The sequence below is a fragment of the Electrona antarctica genome (genome assembly GCF_951216825.1).
Source record: "Electrona antarctica genome assembly, chromosome: 5".
In the NCBI taxonomy this organism is placed as follows: domain Eukaryota; kingdom Metazoa; phylum Chordata; class Actinopteri; order Myctophiformes; family Myctophidae; genus Electrona; species Electrona antarctica.
In genome coordinates, this window is record NC_136810.1 from 50036541 (window position 1) to 50057119 (window position 20579).

The following is a 20579-nucleotide window of genomic DNA, read 5'->3' on the forward strand; positions in this document are numbered from 1 at the left end:
CTTTGAATATATTATTCTTTCACAGTTTTCTCAAATCTTTGCTTCTTTGGGATCCCTGGAACAAAATATTTAGAGATATGGGTCGGCGGTTTGAGCACCACTGATATAGAAGCATACGTTTTTCAGAAAACCATTGGGATTTAGAAGACATTAACCCATTTTGGACTGACGTCGAAATTTCTGAAAAATACCTATGTTTCTGTATCAGTGGTGCTCAATATTTCATGTCAAGGACCCCAAAAATTATATGTAATATGCCTCCGACCCTCATCTGAAAAGATGTTGTTCCAGGGACCTCCCCATGAGCAAAGATTTGAGTTAAAAACATTCGTATTGAAAAAATATATATTCAAATTTTGCGCCACATTTTCATGTTTTTTTCAAAAATAGCAGACCTACAAGCTATGAGCTTGTAGGTCTGCTATTTTTCAATAGCTAAATTATAACATAATGTTTAAAACACCAAAAATTGGTTCCCGCCCAAAAAGGGGTTAAAGTAGAATCGACCTCAGGTCTAAATGGGATTAATGGGTCTAGAGAGGAGACGAGATGACATCAGTGATGTCATCACTGATGACATCACTGTGACATCACATGTCATCACTGATCAGTGCCAGTGTGATGTGGCATCTCTCAGGGAATGCATATAAGAGGCGTGGCCTGGTGACATCTTCCCCAGGTACTGGGAGGAGCGCTGCACTTCCCACGACATCAGACAACGTCGATGTTGGTGCAAGACTGAGTTGAATGTCAACGACAACACGATGCCAGAGATCAAGCTCAAGCACGTCGTGTCTTGCAGCAGTGAGGACGCGAATCACAACGCCGGCAACCTGCTCAGCCCCAACACCTACAGGAAATGGAAGGCGGCGAGACCCGGGGAAAAACAAACCTCGGTCGTCCTGGAGTTTGAAGAGGAGGAACAGGTGCACGACATAGACATCGGAAATGAAGGTTCGGCGTTCATCGAGGTGCTGGTGGGCAACTCCTCGGCCGTCAGAGACCAGGACTTTGAGGTCCTTTTGGTCACGTCGTCCTTCATGTCTCCCGTGGAGAGTCGAGACGGCACCAACGCCGACCGCGTGCGTTTTTTCGGGTCCTACCACCTGCAGAAGAGCACGGCCCAGGAGAAGTGGGGCCGCGTTAAGATCGTGTGCAGTCAGCCTTACAACACGAGCATAGCATACGGAGTCGCCTTTGTGAAGTTTCATTCACCGGATAAAAATGATCCACCAGATGCATCATCATCATCCCCAAAGCTGAGCTGGTTTAAGGTGAAGGATGAGTCTCCCTGGGCATCAGGCCCCAGTCTGCAGCCTGGCAGCCTCTTCTTCACCCGGGACAACGTAACCAAAGACAGCCCTACGCTCAGAGTTTCACCTCAGAATGAGGAGCTGAGCTACGCTGCGTACGTCCTGCAGTCTGGCGGCGGCTCTCTGGCCTCGGGAATGTACTCCACCTCCAGTAGGACATCTCCACGGCCTCCAAGAACGTTTGAGTTCAGTAAAGACGGCCTGTCGTCTCTACCCACTCCATCCACGTCAAAGACCAGCACCCCCAGCCCAAGCTCTGCTAAGACCCAGACAGCTCAGCAGGCCACTGGCGAGAAGCAAGAGACTTGGCTGTCCAAGCCGGAGCCTTTAAAAGCCAAACCACAGAGGCCCGAGCAGGTGGCTCTCGACCACATCATGAAGGGGGTGGTGTTTGTCCTCAGCGGCTTCCAGAACCCGGTCCGAGGGGATCTGAGGGACAAGGCGCTGGCCATGGGAGCAAAGTTCAGTCCCGACTGGACCCCCAACTCCACGCACCTCGTCTGTGCCTTCCCCAACACCCCCAGGTATGGCCAGGTGAAGTCAGCCGGGGGCATCATCGTGTGGAAGGAATGGGTGATCGACTGCCATAAGAGGAAACAGAAGATCTCCTGCCGACGGTACTTGATGGACGGAGCAGAGACAAGCTCAGAGAGCGAGACGGACGAACGGAGCGAAGAAGAGAGACACGCCAGGTGGCATCCAGCGATGCAGGAGAGGATTCCAGGAGAGGATTCCAGGAGAGGAGTCCACTTCATGGACGAGTATAGCGGCTCCACAGATGTAGACAAACCTGGAGACGACGATGACTCTGCCATGGACACAGAGGACGAGCTGAAGAGAGTCGAGCGCAGGCACGAGAAAGCAGAGACTGGAGAACACGGAGTGGAAGGAGAGGATCCGTGCGGGGGATCGATAGAGGAGAACACGGACGACGGGGCCGGCGTGGACCACCCCATCCCAGAGCTACCAGACTTCCTGACGGGGAAACATATTTTCCTTTACGGCAAGTTCCCAAACGGCGAGAGACGCCTCCTCCTGCGGTACATCGTGGCGTTCGACGGAACGGTGGAGGACAACATGAATGAGAAGGTGCAGTTTGTGTTGACCAGCGAAGGGTGGCACGACTCCTTCGAAGAGGCACAGATGGAGAATGGCCATTTGTGTTTTGTCAAACCGACGTGGATTTATGAGAGCAACGAACAGCAAAAGATGCTGCCCTATCAGCCCTATTCTGTTGTCCCGTGAACACTACAAGCTGCAGCACACGCGCGCACGCACGCACACACACACACGCACACACAATATACTATTTTCATGGGTGTTTATTCAGGTACTGTGGATAAAGAAATATGTCAATCTACAGTAGCCGATCTACATGTGTGATGTGATGTGTTGTGATCTGGTAGACATATGTTTTTTAATCACCCCCCCCAAAAAAATCATCACACTCGTGTGAAGTGAGGGGCTCCTTTTATCACGATGTCATTAAAGTTCCCTAAAAAGTCCATAGACTTGGCTGCCACATGAAACATGGAACATGGAACACGCAAAGCGAGGCTTTGGAGGAGCTAGCGCCCCATAAAAATGAAAAATATTTTCGAGGGGCGCTAGCTCCTCCAATGCCCAGCTTTGTGTGTTTGTGTGTGTACCCCATAGCGACGATTTGATTGGCTGAGCATGGAATGTGAGGACAGAAAAGTGAGGACGCCAAAAGTGATGGGCCAGAGTGTGATGATGTATGATGATAAGAGCGTCCACAGCCAAAGGTCCACAGCCAAATAAACAAATCAGTGAGGGGCGCCACATAACGTCGCCGGGGGTCATGCTGAAAGGGGGGGAGGGGGGGTCTGCTTAAGACAAACATTAAAAGTCCATAGCACCAAGGATTACATTAGAGTCTATATACCCATGTTTTTCAACCAGTGTCAATTGTCTAATGATTAGGAAAAAAATTACAAAAATCATGGGATAAAAATTAAAGCAAACATTAAAAGTCCATAGACTTGGCTGCCACATGGCGTCACGAGTGAACGCCAGACATTGGAGCGCATAGCGGCCCTCAAAAATACATATTAATACACATACATTTAATTTAACATATTAAAGGCTAGTGATGCACCGAATATTCCGCAGAAAATATTCAGCAGAAAATGGCTAAAAATGCATTTTCGGCCTATTCGGTTTCGGCCCGAATAGGCAGAAAATATATCGCCGAATAGTGTATGCAATTAATGCATTCAAAAGAGCTGAATAAATGTTTTATGGACCCATAATAGTGATTATTATTTAAGTTTTGCCATAACCATTTATTTTGCCATAAATCAGGTAGCTTTAAGGTACGGCCATGACAGCAATGGTAGGAAAAAAGATATATAATATTAATCATATTCGGTTGTTCAAGCGTGTGTGTGTGTGTGTGTGTGTGTGTGTGTGTGTGTGTGTGTGTGTGTTTACGTGTGTACGTGTGTACGTGCGTGCGCGTGCGTGCGTGTGCGTGCGTGTGTGTGAGAGAGAGAGGGAGGAGATCTGTTTTTTGTCATCGTACAAGGTGTGAGCAGGTTGTGTGAGTCAACAAGCGTGTGATTGCATGGAAGCAGTTTTCACATCACAAGGTTGCAGCTGCATGAATGAGAGGCAGAGAGTGTGAGAGCTAGCTGTGGGAAGTGTGTGAGTGTGTGAGAAGAGTGTGCGACAGTGTGCGTGTATGCGCTCGCACAAATGTGGATATGGTACATGTATGTGAAATATCATCATTACTCCTCATCCGCACGCACGCGCACACGCGCACACGCACACGCACACAGTGGTGTTACTGTAACTGTGTTGCGAGGCTGGCAGAGTGCAGACGGGAGCAAAGAGAAATGGAGAGGCAGAGAGAAAATCAATAGGAATCGACATGAAACACTGCATCAAGAATGTTACTGCACACACACACACACACACACACACACACACACACACACACACACACACACACACACACACACACACACACACACACACACACACACACACACACACACACACACACACACACACACACACACACACACACACACACACACACACACACACACACACACACACAGAGAGAGAGAGAGAGAGAGAGAGAGCTAAAGATACTGTAATGTGTAGAGCAGTCATTTCCATGGCCACATTTCCCCTGCCTGCCCGGGGAATTGAACCAGCAACCTTCCATCCACAAGCACGCTACTCTAAGCTCTAGTCCAGGCCACTGTTGCCTCTTACTGTAAACTGCTTCTTGTTCTGTTCTCTTTGAGGGCTTCTCCCTCTCTGTGCATTATGAACACACTCGCGAACCACATCAACATGGAACGTACCAACACAATTCTACGCACCTCAATTCACCTCGCTTCACATAAATGTTTGATGTCGATGAAAATGACAGAACCAAAGACAGACTGATAGTCGGACAGACACACACAGATAGACGCGCAGATGGAAAACTGCAGAGAACGAGGACAGTAGAGCATGCAGACAAAGAAGAAAGAAAATACACAAGATGGACAGGTAAAACAAGGCAAGTAGACAGACAGACAGACAGACAGACAGACAGACAGACAGACAGACAGACAGACAGACAGACAGACAGACAGACAGACCAGTGTGACAAAGACAAGAGAAGTGACAGTGAAGTAAACAGAGAAGGTAATAGAAGCTGTAGGAACAAGTGCACACTGCACAGGAGCTGCCAATATAGAGTAGCTGAGAAAGAATTCCTGTGTAGCACCAAGAGTTTAAAGGACCATACATGCCATTGTTCTCGGATTCAGCAACGTATCATACATAAAGATCCACGATATTCCGATTAATGGCTTTAGTTTTGGATTTTGCGTTTGTTTTAATGAAGTCATTAGAGTGAGCTCCTGTGCCAGCTGGCGACAGGGGCTGATAGAGCTTCCCGGTTCGATCCCCGGCCTCTCCTCGCCTGTCCTCGCTGCCTGTCACAAGTGTCCTTGAGTAAGAAACGTAACCCCCAGCTGCTCCTGTGTTGCATAGCTTCCTCTGGTATCTAGACTACACTTTAGGCCTGACGTCGAAAGAAAGAATATATATTCAAAGATTTGTGCCGCATTTTCACGATTTTTCAAAAATAGCAGACCTACAAGCTCGTAGCGCGCCACTCGGTGGCGCGCTATGAGCTTGTAGATCTGCTATTTTTCAATAGCTAAAGTATAACATAATACTTAGTTAAAACACCAAAAGGGGTTCCCGTTCAGAATGGGTTAAGTGCTTTGGAGAAAATCACTATTGGGCTGCAACAGTTAATCGAACTAATCTATTCAAAATATTTGTGTTTTTACGATTTCAGTTAATTATGTTTTGCTGGTGAAAATCACAACAGTGCTATGTGATATGAAATGTTATTGTTAGCACATCATATAAACACCATAATTGTTTCATCAACTCATTTACTGCTGACTGTCTTTTATGGCTTTTTTCCCCAATGGCTTTCACTGCCGAAATTTTTGATGACTTGGTTTTTGGAATAGACTGCAAACAAGATGACGGAGACTTCAATGATAGCTGAATTTTTAAAACCCTGACTGTTATCTCGGATTTTATTTCCCAGATTTCGTTTTTGATCAAACCTTGGTTAAGATCATTGATAGTCTTCCATATTATTATATGTTCCAGGGCTTCTGGAGAAGGTTCAGTTGCTGCCACCTCAGATAGTCCTCAGCTATGAGCGGTGAGTTATTAAACATATGGGGCATATGTCCCAATTCTCAGTAATTACTTCTGTGATTTTCAACCTTTCCTGTATCAGGGCTTTCAGGTTGAAAATAATGGGTGAGCTGCGTGCATTTTCATCATCATTTAATTTGAATAAATTAATCAATCAATTGTGTTTCTGGCTTGGATCAACGGAAACTACATACCTACCTACCGGTAGTATACTTTTAAGTCCTTAATTATTTCGGTAAAAACATGAGAAAAATACGAATGTTGTATTTCAAAACAATACCCTACTACACCCACTGATGACATATAATAATAATATTAAGCCTAATCAAACCCATGTCGCAACTATAGGCCGTAGTTAGGCCTACTCTTCTATTTTCTATATGGACACAAAAATATAAAAAAGCCTGAGACCAAGTTCCATGTTGCTGCGGTGTCGATTGTACTTTGTTTGATTCACAAAAATAGGACGCTCATACTGGAACAGGCAACAACAAATTAGATTTTTCTGTGCAATTCGATATTTATCCCAACCGTATAATTCACATCATTGCTCTTATCTCAGAGAAGCAGTGGGCCTGAAAGACGGAGGAGCTACTGGGAGCTCGGCTTCCCACAGAGCTGGTTTGAACCTCTAAAGGAGAGAAAGGAAGGCATCCTTGTCTACGAAGCAAAAACTTTACCTTGAAAAAAAGTACACGCCAAACTTTACAACGTGTGATGAATTTCATAAATGTATTTTTCAACCATAAAGGTCTTTTAGGGCGCTGCACAATGTCATTGAACTATTTATAAAAACCAAGAGTGGTATAACGTTTTTTCTCAACAACAGCACGTGTTGCACTCAGGAACACGCACGCACACACACACACACAGCCTGGCTAATAAGCCAGACCGAATCAGCCGTTGGCAAAAACAAATCACACACACACACACACACACACACACACACACACACACACACACACACACACACACACACACACACACACACACACACACACACACACACACACACACACACACACACACACACACACACACACACACACACACACACACACACACACACACACACACAGTAGTTGATGACCACGTATATGGAGTCTCTGGACAAGTTTGCTCGGTCTGGAGTCACCTAGACATTGTATTGATCTGTTCTAGAGTCAGCTGCTGCTGATCATCCATCAATAATGGCATCAACAGTATCCCTGACCCCTTCACTCAATCACCACACAGCACTCGCCCGTTCAGTCAGTCAGTCAGTCAGTCAGTCAGTCAGTCATTCAGTCAGTCAGCCAGCTGACTGTCAGTCAGTCAGTCAGTCAGTCAGTCAGTCAGTCAGTCAGTCAGTCAGTCAGTCAGTCAGTCAGTCAAAGCAAATCAATGATGTATCTTATTAGTTGATAAACTTAATCATTTTCATACTTAAGTAAATGTACTTAGTTACTTTCAAACCAGTGAAGAAGAAGGCCAGGAGGACACTACAGTATGTGCTCGTAGTTGGAAGTCAATGAACAGAGTTCATAATGAATGACGGCCGTCTCATCTCATTTCCATTCAGCAGAACAGCTCATTAACATCGCCGGAGGGAGGCCCCAGAGAGGGAGGCTCCCTTCACGTAGCGTTTTAACCCGTCCCATAACCTCCTTAACCTCAATTTAACGCTAACCTTAATCCTAGTCTTAATCTCCCATCGATGTAAAGCCATTATGCAATGCAACCACCTCTCCACCAGCAACTATAGGGATATCCTTCTCTCGTCGATGACGCGCGCACGAGAGAGCAGTACGAGTTATAACGTGAATAGATAACTATGGTTAAATGTGACAAGACAAAAGGATTGGACTGAGGTTATGGTGTTTGTAGTACGTATATCATATCAGCTAAGGCCAAATAAAGTATAGTCTGTTGTACAGTAGGTATGGATATTTGTCTTAGTTAAAACTCATTCAGTGCCACCTGGTGAACACCAGTTTTGGCCCTCGTTGCCACCGAAGCCCATTATAAAGAAAAGAAAGAAAATTAAATTATATTGTGCATGTCATGTGCATGTCATCACCTGCACACCAGATTAGAGGAATTTTCAAAATATGGATTAATTAAAAAAAGGCGTCCTGTGGCAGGTTTGTCATCGTGCCCAGTGCCCACTGCCCACCTCCTAATTCATCAGAAGTTGGGCATTATAATATAATAATATATAGAATATAGCACAGCCCTACTGAGGCCACACAAAAAAACAGCAACATGTTAACTATCAGAAAAGGGGTCTATAGGAGGGTGCCCATACACCTACACACACACGCACGCACGCACGCAAGCACGCAGGCACGCAGGCACGCACGCAGGCACACACACACACCACACAGTTTAGTTACGTTACCTGGACAGCGCGATCTCGGCTTTCTGCCGGGAGATCTCGGCGGCCTTCTGCGCTCCCTCCACGGCGCGGTCAACCTTCTCCCGGATCTTGCTGGCCCTCAGCGGGATCAGGTTCTTCCTCTTGCCGCTGACCAGGACGTTCTGCTTGTACTTGCCCTCCTCCTTGGTGCCGTCGGGGAAGGCCGTGCAGCCGTAGCCGTGCCGCTTGTTGGCGAGCCACTCGCCCTCGTACTGGAGGCCGTCGGAGCGGCGCGAGGCGCCGTAGCCCGTCCGCTTGTCGTTCTTCCACTCGCCCATGTACGTCTCCGTCGCCGTGGCGTCCACGTCGTCCTCGCCCGCCGCCAGGTCTGCGTCGGCGTCTCCGAGGCTGCGAGGGGGGGAGGTTTACGGTTACTTGCATGTTAATTCATTCATTGGTCTGGCGCGGTCAGTGTCAGGGGATTCATTTCAACAACAGTAGATAAGGAAAAAACAAAAACACAATATGTAGCTCATATGCTCATGTCTGTAGCACTAAAGATGTGTTATGTCTTCTGAGATAAATGTAATATTAAAGGGATATTTCACTTTCAAAAAACCTTTTGGTCATTTTATCGTCTACTCAGGCTTCTGTGAACACCCCCCAGACAGTTTTTAAGTTGCTCCATTCATTCAGTATTTAGATATGTGATATTCATTTTAGCTACACCGGGCCCACCACGTGATTATGAATCCCACCTCATTTCTAGGAAAGACCCGCTGTGATTGGCCAGTAGTCGCTCTGATTGACAGTTTTTGCAACTATGCCTAAAGTTACCCTAACCCTAAACCTAACCTCAGTAAAACTATACCTAAACCTAACCCTAAACCTAACCTCAGTAAAACTATACCTAAACCTAACCCTAAATCTAACCTCAGTAAAACTATACCTAAACCTAACCCTATAACCTCAGTAAAACTATACCTAAACCTAACCCTATAACCTCAGTAAAACTATACCTAACCCTAAACCTAACCTCAGTAAAACTATACCTAAACCTAACCCTATAACCTCAGTAAAACTATACCTAAACCTAACCCTAAACCTAACCTCAGTAAAACTATACCTAAACCTAACCCTATAACCTCAGTAAAACTATACCTAAACCTAACCCTAAACCTAACCTCAGTAAAACTATACCTAAACCTAACCCTAAACCTAACCTCAGTAAAACTATACCTAAACCTAACCCTATAACCTCAGTAAAACTAACCCTGCCCGAGAGCCAATCAGACACATGGTAAGGCGGGTCTATCCCAGAACGTCGGTGGGATTCATAATGACGCTTGTCGCAGTGACACGGTCTTTGCACATTAATTGTCCATCACAATCCAATTACCATTCAAATTATTTATTAGAATGCCGGCACTTAAACGGCAGCCGGCAGGCATGGCTAGCCACAAGTTACCTACTTATAAGCTCCTTATCTTCCAATCAGTGTATCAGCAGATGAGAGATGAGGCCATATTCATCTAAGTCACCCCACAACATCTAGCATTCACTCTGCCCTCCTCTATCTGATACCTCTTCTATACATCTGCTATAGAGCACCGAAGTCCTGACGTCACTGTCAGTAGAGGGCGTCAGTCCCCAGGTTCGTGTACTTTTTATTTGCATTGTAATCTCCATAGGGGGATTTTAGATCGCCTCATATAAGAACTGTGTTTGAAAAATAAACACCCCGGCCTTTTCACTCATATGGATATGAAGCATCGACTGAAGGTGGAACTGTACAAATATACTCAAAGAGTAACAAAATAAGTGTTAGAAACGATTCAAACAACCCAGAGACTACATTTCCGGGTAGGCAGGGTGGCTGCATCTGCCCGTCGCACAACAGAAACTGAATGATAATTAAGTTTATTTGTATTTTATTGATATTTAATGTTTCGTGGTTAGTACGAGTCGAGTCACCACCAGTTGAGCTTACGTCAACGAAGAATCTCAGGAACGCAATGTGTTGACAGCTGGGCATGACGTATATTAGCAGCGACATTGCCTTCATATGTAGTTTCAAGGCTTTTACGGCCACATTAATTCCATTTTCTCCAGAAACTGGCTGTATCAAATATGAATGGACATCATTAACGACGCACAGCCACTCCCCTGACAGAAAGGCCGGGGTGGTCGGTTTATTTTTCAAACACAGTTCTTATATGAAGCGACCTAAAATCGCCCTATGGAGATTTCTGCAAATAAAAAAATACATGAACCTGTGTATAGGCGCCCTCTACTGAAAGTGACGTCAGACTTCGGTGCTCTATAGAGCGTCGCAGTCCCGCCCCCTACCAGGGCCCAGGAAATGATTCTCCATTCATTTTCCTCATAGACATTTCAGAAAGTATTTATTTAAAGACCTTTTAAGCCTCGTACAAAGCCAACTCTTGTCGTGACAAATCATGACAACAAACACAATTTTTTGAGTCGAACAAATAATTAGAAAGAAGAAAAAAACGGCAGGTTACAACACTTTTGTTGTTGTTTTTCTTCTTTGTAATTATTTGTTTGGTCCAAAATATTGTGTTTATTGTCATGATCTGTCACAACTCGAGTTGGCTTTGTCTGCGGCGTAACAGTCTTTAAATAAATACTTTTTGAAATGTCTATGGGAAAAATGCATTGGGAATCATTTCCTGGGCCTGGCGTCGAAAGGGGGCAAGACTGTGACGCTCTATAGTCCCTTATTCCATTGTCTTCCGCACTCTATAGTATATAGACCATTGGTTCTCAAATGGGGTTCGGGGATCCCCAGGGGTCCTTGAGGGAGTTCCAGGGGGTCCCCAGCTAAATGATCGATAGTTAGGAACCAAATGGACCCTTATGGGTCTGTAAATCAGAGAGTGTACAAATGGAACCAAAGGGACCCTAACAGGTCCATTTGGTTCCAATTTAAATGAGGGTCCCAGGGATAGAAATGCCATTAAATGGGGGTCCCATGTCACACTGGGGTCCCTTGAAATTAAAATGGTTGAGCATCACTGCTAGAGCCGTGAAACTCTTCTCTTATGGGGGTCCCTGGCATAATGGCATATGGTTTCAAATGGGGGTCCGCTGCCAAATAAATGTCAATTTGGGGGTCCTTGACATGAATACGTTTGGGAAACACTGCTATAGACCATGGGTTCCCAAAGTTGGGTCCGTGGACCCCTAGGGGTACTTGAGGGAGTTCCAAGGGGTACCTAGCTCAATTAGAGATAGTTAGGAACCAAATGGACCCTTATCGGTCTGTAACTCAGAGAGTGTCCATTTGTACACTCTGAGTTAAATTAACAGCGGTTTTACAATATAAATTGGGGGTCCGTAGCATAATGCGTGTGAAAATGGGGGTCCATGAAATGAATATGTTTCGGAATCACTGCTATAGAGCCGTAAACATCCTTCCTTATCGGGGTCACTGGCATATGTTTTCAAATGGGGGGTCCGTGGCCTAATAAATGTTGATTTGGGGGTCCTTGACATGAATACGTTTGGGAACCACTGCTATAGACAGATAACTTCGCGTCACCAGACTTTCCACCTCAGAGGAAAGCCTGGACTGTGTTCCTAAATCCCCCGTGTGATCCCGTCTGGGTGTGGTTTAGACCGGATGATAAAAACATAAAAACCTCTGCGTCGCTTTGTTTTGGTCCCCCCTCTCATTAGTTATGGACCGCCCTGTTTGTTTTTAGTCTCGCCTGCAGTCGCTACGAGTTGGAATGAAATATGGAAATACCAAACAAACTATTCCAAGAAGTACTTGAAGAAACTTGCCGGATTCATACGCCACATCAAGGTTTTATTGGGTAGGCCCTAAAATTACGATGCAGGGAAGTATTATGGGTAATTCTGATGACTACAAACCAGACTACAACATGACCTAAGTTATCATCCGCTCCTGATTTGCATACAAGCTCACAACGCTGCACATTGCAAATGACCCCATTAACTTGAACAATGGGCTCTCTGGAGGTGTGAAGTTCACTGCCGTGGGGGAGAAAGGGTTTGAAGTATGTCTAATTTCATATTTAGAAAATGTTTCAGATAGGGACTTAGCCCCAAACAAGCCCAATTGACATTATGCACACCGCTGCCATCTTGCCAGCAAGGTGCTATGTGCAACTTCCCGTTGACAGCCCATTCATCAAACAGAAAAGTCCTATCTAATAGTATTAAACAACGTCAAACTCTGCAACATTGCAGCTTTACAGAGCTTGAATTATCCTCTTTCAATCTGTAAAGTTTTTGTTGAATAGAAATCCACCGTAGAAATGTTACTGTCAAGAAATTCCGTGCAGGTTATTCTTTCCTAAGTGTCAGCGTTTGGGAGTGCTCGTTGGATATCACTCAACACAGCCCTGCGTACCACCTGTTTTGAATTTGCACATAACGCAGGACGCAGGAGGAGGTTGCTTCACTACTACTCCAAACTCCAATACTTTCTTGACAGGAAGTAGCTCATAACAAGTCTACAGTGGATTTTTAAGAAACAGATAGCAGATAGAATTCAAGCTCTTTGTACAGCTGCAATGTCGGTGAGTTTTGATTGATTGATTTAAATATTTATTAACAGTTTGCAGAATTTACAGTACATTTCAAGCACAAACTCAATACAAAGACTGTTAACTGTGAGTGGACGACCCAATTAAGCATTACACTTGTTTACAAGAGGGTCCACCTTGTTCAATTCATCAAAACATTTAGAGACGTACAAATAGACACTTCTATATAGTCAAAGAACAGAACAGGTTTGACATGGTTTAATACAATTAGATAGGACTTTTCTGTTTGGATGAATGGGCTGTCAAAGGGAAGTTTCACCTAGTTCGCACCTTGCTGGCAAGATGGCCGCGGTCTGCATAAGGTCAATTGACTTACTCCTATGTAAACCAAGATGCATATAGCCAGCACCCCCATAGCACCCCCAGTCAAAACCTTCTGGAGCAGTCGCTGCATGGCGACCATACTTTTTTCCACAATCCACACCACTGATTATTTTCTTACCTGATGGTGGAGTTGATGTCGGAGGCAGCGGAGGACACGGTGCTCATGCCCGCCTCGCTCCTGAACGAGCTCTGCTTGGACCTCTGGGAGGCCAGAGAGCTCCTGGACTCAGACTTCCTGAGCTTGAGGCCCGAGAGGATGGAGCGGCGGAACAGGCCCTTCCGCTTCCCCTTCAGGAGCTCCGCCTCACTGTGGGCCGTCAGCACGAAGCCGCCGCGGGACACGGCGGGGCTGCTGCCCGCGCTGCCCGAGCTGCAACATGGACGGACAGCAAGGTTATCATTGTTGGACGGACGGGAACCCCTTTTGGTGTTTTAACCGTATTTTTTAAACTTTAGCTATTGAAAAGGGTTCCAGAGTCCCTGGAACAACATATTTTCAGATGGGAGTCCGCGGCCAAATGCAGATAATTCTCATCTGAAAAAGGTTGAGCACCACTGACATAGAAAACTGTTAGGATTTATAAGCAGTTTTCTTTTTAATCAGCCTCAGGTCTAAATGGGTAAAAAAAATATTTCCGTTAACTGAAATAAATAAAACTAGAATAAAAATAAATAAATAAATAAAACAATAACTAACTGAAACTGTATTGGGTGTTTACAAAACTAAAACAAACTGAAATGATAGACCAAATGCTTTTTGGCAATATATATATAAGCTTAATCTGTAACTGAATATATCTTTTTAAAAATGCAATCTTTTCTTGAGATTTTATTACACAATATTATTACACAATTAGCATTATCAAAATAAAAAAATATAATAAATCTAGTAGCAAATCAGCTCAAGAAACTAACTAAAACTAACTGAAGTAAAAAAAAAAAGGAAAAAAAAGAAAACGAATGAAAAATGTAAACTCCCCAACTATTCTAACCTTGACATGGAGACGCTGGTGGTGAGGGTGGCGGTGCCGGGGGCCGGAGGGAGGACGTGAGGAGGGAGCGGGACCGTCCCACCCGTGCGGTCCAGCAGTGCAGTGCCGTTGCTGTGCTCCGAACCGGAGCGCAGGGAGTTTATGGAGGTGCGGAGCGGCGAGCGGATGACGGCCGCCATGCCGTACGGGACGCTCTGACGCACACCGTAGCCATGGCGCATCCCCCCCACCCACTGGCCCTGGAATGTACCTGCACACACAGAGACACACGAGAAGAAGAGCTTAGACTTCATGCAATTCATGATTAACCCTATAGAACACTAAACTTAACTTTTCTCAAACCATCACTAAACCCGGGTATATTTTACCCCATGTAATATATTCCATAAAAGATATTTCTCATAAAAATATATTGAAGTAGGCCTACAGCAATACATGGCAACTTAAAGTATACTCTTTTTTTAAATGTCATCATGACTAAAAAAATAGATATCATGGGGGGGGGCCCTATCAAAATCTGTGAAAAATGTGGGTATTATTTTAAAGTATTCCTAATAATAATAATAATAATAATAATAATAATAATAATTAGGGATGTCCCGATCACGTTTTTTTGCTCCCGATCCGATTCCGATCATTTGATTTTGAGACATGCCGATACCGATTCTTCCCGATCCGATCTTTATATTTTATACAACACTTATGCCATGTGAGAAATGTATGTCACTCTAGTCTAGTCTGTTGCCTTTCAATTAATGAACAAAAAAGAAATCCCATGAATTAGAAAACAAAATATTTTCACTAGGCTACTTCTTAAACATTTAATGTTTAAGAAGTAGCTTAGTGAAAAAAAATTCGCCAGTTGGGGTCCCGGGCAAACACCTAATCTCTCTTTTGGGTCTTGATCTGGAAAGTTTGGGAACCACTGAATTACAGAATAAGAGTTAATATAGGTACAGTATGTGCTATACAGTAGGTAAAGCCAAGAGCAGACTTTTATACATGGGATAATAAAGACTAGTCATTGGTCAGACATTCATTGGTCAGACAGTCATTGGTCAGACAGTCATTGGTCCGACAGTCATTGGTCAGACAGTCATTGGTCAGACAGTCATTGGTCCGACAGTCATTGGTCCGACAGTCATTGGTCCGACAGTCATTGGTCCGACATCGATAACCTATCTCTAACCCTAACCTAAACATAACCGCAAGCACAGGAGCAGCGCAGTTCGAGCGGTATAGTCTGACCATTGTTTCCGCATGTCGGACTGCTGGTGTGTCTTATCTTAGTGCGCATCCCCATAAAGAATGTAGAAACATCTCCACACAAGACAGTTCAGATATACTAATTTCTATTTATGAAGCGTTTGTCCAGAGGGAGGGAGGTGCATGGATGTAATCACAAAGCTCTGATTCAAAAGCTGAATTCAAATCATAATATAGTTAAATATTTCTTAGATAATACATAATATTCATAAGTTATCAAAGTATATGTACATTTCAAACAACAGTTCACCAATGAAACTACGTATGTCATATGTGTGAAATGGATCTGTAATGACTTCCATGTCACGGGAGCAGAATACATAACAGCATTAGTCCCTTTTATACACACCACTACAACCTTTTTTTGATCAGACCCAATTGACCTCCAGGTTTTCTTTAGAATATGCAACACTTATTTACTACGACACTATGGCACATTAGGACTTAGGAGTCCAACTAGTACTAGTGGTTCTCAAATGAATTTATTTGCAAAAACATTGAACATTTGAACACTCTCAGAGTTACAGACATGCTATGGTCATTCAGGGCTAGGTCTTTATGTGTTTCTGGTGATGTTATTGTCCACTCATTTTGTATGTCTGTGGCAAAAGAATATATAGAATTTTGACAAAAATGTCCACCACATGACAGCATGGCAATGACCCCCCTGGTCAGTAAACACACACACACATAGGGCTCCATCTTGTGCCACCCCTTACTCCTTATCCCTAAACCTATTTGCCATTTTTTACTATTTTAAAACATTTAAAAATAGTTCAACTAGCCAATCTACATCGACAAGCATTGTTAGCTTGTAGATCGACTATAGGGCATAGGCTAGTGTCCATTTGGAGGAAGGAGGAACGAAAGTAAATACCAAAGATCACAATAACAACAACGTGGCATAACAGGCATATAGAATAGAATGTGTCGAATAGTGGATCATTCTCTCCTTGGGAGCCTCTATCAGGCCATCTATTTATAACACACCCACATCATCAATCCATCCATACACTCAATACTCCATAACACTGACACGCACGCACACACACCCCCAATCCATCCATCCATCGACTCAATACTCCATAACACTGACACACACACACACGCACGAACACGCACACGTGCGCGCGCACGCACGTCGCACGCACATGCACACACACACACACACACCCCCCCAATCCATCCATCCATCCATCGACTCAATACTCCATAACATTGCATCACCATGCTGCTGAAAAGTAGGGCATCTAGTGTGTGTGTGTGTGTGTGTATCTCTTGGCCTCACTCTGACACACACACACACGTCGCACACACACACACACACAAACGGAAGTGCATTCCAATAAGAGTGCAAGTGATCCATCCCTCCTGCTCATCTGTGACGTACTGTATAGCACTGCCGTGATTCATTCTGTAGCGCTCTCAAACACAAAAACACACACACGCACACACACAAACACACCACAAAATGCCCATATATGGAATGCAACTACTTTCACTGCGTTACGTTGCTGTGCATTTTTATAGTACAATATTTTTCAATGTGGCTGGCACGCACACACACACACACACACACACACACACACACACACACACACACACACACACACACACACACACACACACACACACACACACACACACACACACACACACACACACACACACACACACACACACACACACACACACACACACACACACACACACAGGATTATCCATTTAAGATATTATCAGGCAGCTAGATCCAGGGAGGGACAGGAACGATGAGAGAGACAGACAGACAGACAGACAGACAGACAGACAGACAGACAGACAGACAGACAGACAGACAGACAGACAGACAGACAGACAGACAGACAGACAGGACGTGTGAGAGAGGAAGAGGACATAACAGTACAGACTAGTCTCTCTACCAACAAGTGTGTTCATGTTGAATTAACCATTTGAACCCTATAGCAGTATAGCATCCCTATTCTAGGAAAACAATCCAGCACAAAGACAGCATGTGTGCACACACACACACACACACACACACACACACACACACACACACACACACACACACACACACACACACACACACACACACACACACACACACACACACACACACACACACACACACACACACACACACACACACACACACACAGCACATCTGGTCAGGCCTTTGTAATCATGTTGGTACACAGCTGCATGACCATATGATAGACAGATCAAAGACCCCCCCCACCCCAACACACACACACCCGCGCGCGAGAGAGAGATAGGATTACCGATTAAGGGGCTATTAGGGGAGATTGAGTGCAATGACGAGGAAGAAAGCAATAAGAATAATATGTGAATCTTTCCACATGCAATTCTGTAAGAGGCTGCATGTCCAAACAGCCCTTTGTTTGGACATGCAGCAGCCATTCACGCAGAGTCAAACTTGATACCTCCCTGCTGGAACACACACAAAAAGAGCCATTACTTTTACAATCGCCTACACTCAAAAGTGACCTCGCAATATGACACCACACAACGTACTAAACTGACATGTTCAGGAGTTAAGCGTCTTGCTCAAGGACACTTTCGACACAGAGCCAGGAGGGGCCGAGGATCTAACAATGGACTAAAGCTCTCAGTTCACAGGAGGCAGCGCTACTCTAGATACTTCCTTAATGTTAACGAAGTCCACACCCACAACACCAGAGGGAGTGCAACGAACCATGTACAACCCAGATTCGGCACAAACAAGGGACTAAATTATTTTCGCTCCTACTGTATGCCACCAAAATGTGGAACGCCCTACCAACAGTCATTAAGACATGCGAATCCCTTGACTCCTTCAAAACCGCTCTCAAAGGGCACCTACGGACGGCTGCAATTCGAAACTGGCCCCCGTAAAATCTGAATCCCCCCCCACCGCCCCCCCCCCCCCCCCCATTTTTCCCTCACTGTATATGTTTCTTTTCCCTTTTTACCTCCTTTACTGTATGATGAATTCCTGTTCTGTTCTTTGACTATATAGAAGTGTCTATTTGTACGTCTCTAAATGTTTTGATGAATTGAACATGGTGGAACCTCTTGTAAACAAGTGTAATGCTTAATTGGGTCGTCCACTCACAGTTATCAGTCTTTGTATTGAGTTTGTGCTTGAAATGTACTGTAATTCTGCAAACTGTTAATAAATATTTCAATAATCAATCAATCAAACCATCTGAGCCACTGTTTTCAAGGATTGGACAAACAGGACCAAAAATATTACGTCTTGCGCAAAGAATCCAGATATACAGAGATAAGCTAATACCGATGAAGCTACATAATATCCATCTATGCTCTCTCCGGTACACAGATTTGCACTGTGTACAGTTACAGTCACTACAGGCTGTCTACTAGATCTTCTCTAATTTCATTAAGGAAAGCACACACTTCCTCCTAAAACGTAGGCCTGCTAGTGAGCCACGCAGGATGAACAGACAGTATAAGCCATTTTGACCTGAGATCAGATTCTAAAAATGTCTTCTACATCCTGACAGTTTTCTGAAAAAGCTATGTTTCTATGTCAGTCGTTCTTCCGTACTGCTATGTTAACCCATTTTGACCTGGGAACGATTCTGCAAATGTCTTCTAAATCCTGACTGTTTTCTTGAAAAAGCTATGTTTTTCTTTGTCAGTCGTTCTCAAACACTTTCATGTCACTTTTCACGATTCTTCAAAAATAGCAGACCTACAAGCTCGTAGCGCGCCACTCGGTGGCGCGCTATGAGCTTGTAGATCTGCTATTTTTCAATAGCTAAAGCATAACATAATGCTAACACCAAAAGGGATTCCCGCCTAAAATGGGATAAGCACATTTCCATTGAAATCAACCGTTAGGGGTGGTACAAATGCAAATGAATGGGCACGGCATGACACAAACGACAAATTAGACCAATAGAGCCCCCCCGTTGGGCACTCAGGTCCAAACACAAACATTTCCCCCAATGAATTTTGTTCTATTGTCCAGAAAGGGGTGTCGTTAATGATCAAACGCAGGACACATTTGGCCTTCAATTAATGAGCGTATACATCTATCCAATCTTTATAAAACTTGTTGGAACTTGTGAACTCTGTAGGCCTACTGTAAATATTTTAAACCAATCACAATCATTCACAGAGTTACACAAGTTAATTGATGTAGAACAGCTTCCCTCCCGTTCACGAGTTATACAAGTTGTTTTCATTGTTTAATTCGCGTTTTTAATACGTTTGAAGACTTATACAGGGTTTCCATCGGGCAGAGTGGGATAGGTGACGTGTTCGGATGATGTCACCTTTGCACTGGCATGCAAAGGCTTCTGGGAAATTGAGGCCCAATGCATTCCAATGGCAATGGCGGCGCGATACGGGTGTCCTCCGCTCTTTGTTATTGATCGGCACTTTGGATTATTTTTCAACACTACACAACAAAGGATCACACCGTTTTAAGGTGGATTTTTCATGAAACGGAGCGATGAGGTGGCGCGCTATGAGCTTGTAGATCTGCTATTTTTCAATAGCTAAAGCATAACATAATGCTAACACCAAAAGGGGTTCCCGCCCAAAATGGGTTAATTCTGGAAATAGCAATAGTGGACGGCAGGCGTGGCTTTACAATAGAGGCGAGGGAGGCGGCTGCCTCCCCAAATTAACCTCGTCTCCCCTTGACTTGTCAGTCAAGAGAGAGGGAGAGAAAAAAACCCCACCAAAACAGAATAGTTTGCAGTGTGGTGGTTCTTCAAAGGTTAGTGAAAATCACACCTGTGTGAAGTAAGTGGTGCAACTCCGTGTGGGGGTCCCCGGGAGGGTCCCCTCAGTACTGTACTGTCACTGTACTATACTGGCACACCCAAAATCACCATATATACAGTTAATATGTGCGTGTGTGTTTGTGTGTGTATTAGGTTGCGCACAGGTGGTTTTCGTGCTCAGACGCACCCAGCCACCCAGGCAGGCAGGCACCCACCCACACACATACTCACTTAAGGAAGTGGTTGCACCACTTAAATTAAAAACTAGGCAGTCAAAT

The 20579-nt window shown here is 44.5% G+C and overlaps 2 protein-coding genes across 2 annotated transcripts in view; one reads left to right on the forward strand and one right to left on the reverse strand.

Annotated features, from left to right (window-relative positions):
- The window catches only part of jph3b (junctophilin 3b), a gene marked incomplete at its 5' end in the record, with an annotated part of 58307 nt that overhangs the window by 19770 nt on the left and 17958 nt on the right, over nucleotides 1–20579 (reverse strand). Inside the window, 3 exons of the mRNA XM_079502367.1 lie at nucleotides 8404–8769; nucleotides 13402–13653; nucleotides 14276–14525. Of these exons, the coding sequence (XP_079358493.1) occupies nucleotides 8404–8769; nucleotides 13402–13653; nucleotides 14276–14525 (868 nt within the window). The remainder of the gene's footprint in view (nucleotides 1–8403; nucleotides 8770–13401; nucleotides 13654–14275; nucleotides 14526–20579) is intronic.
- Nucleotides 765–2558, forward strand: LOC306923210 (DNA repair protein XRCC1-like; the record flags this gene model as incomplete). Its single annotated transcript, XM_079501236.1, has 1 exon — nucleotides 765–2558. The coding sequence occupies one exon, from the start codon at nucleotides 765–767 to the stop codon at nucleotides 2556–2558; it is 1794 nt and encodes a 597-aa protein (XP_079357362.1).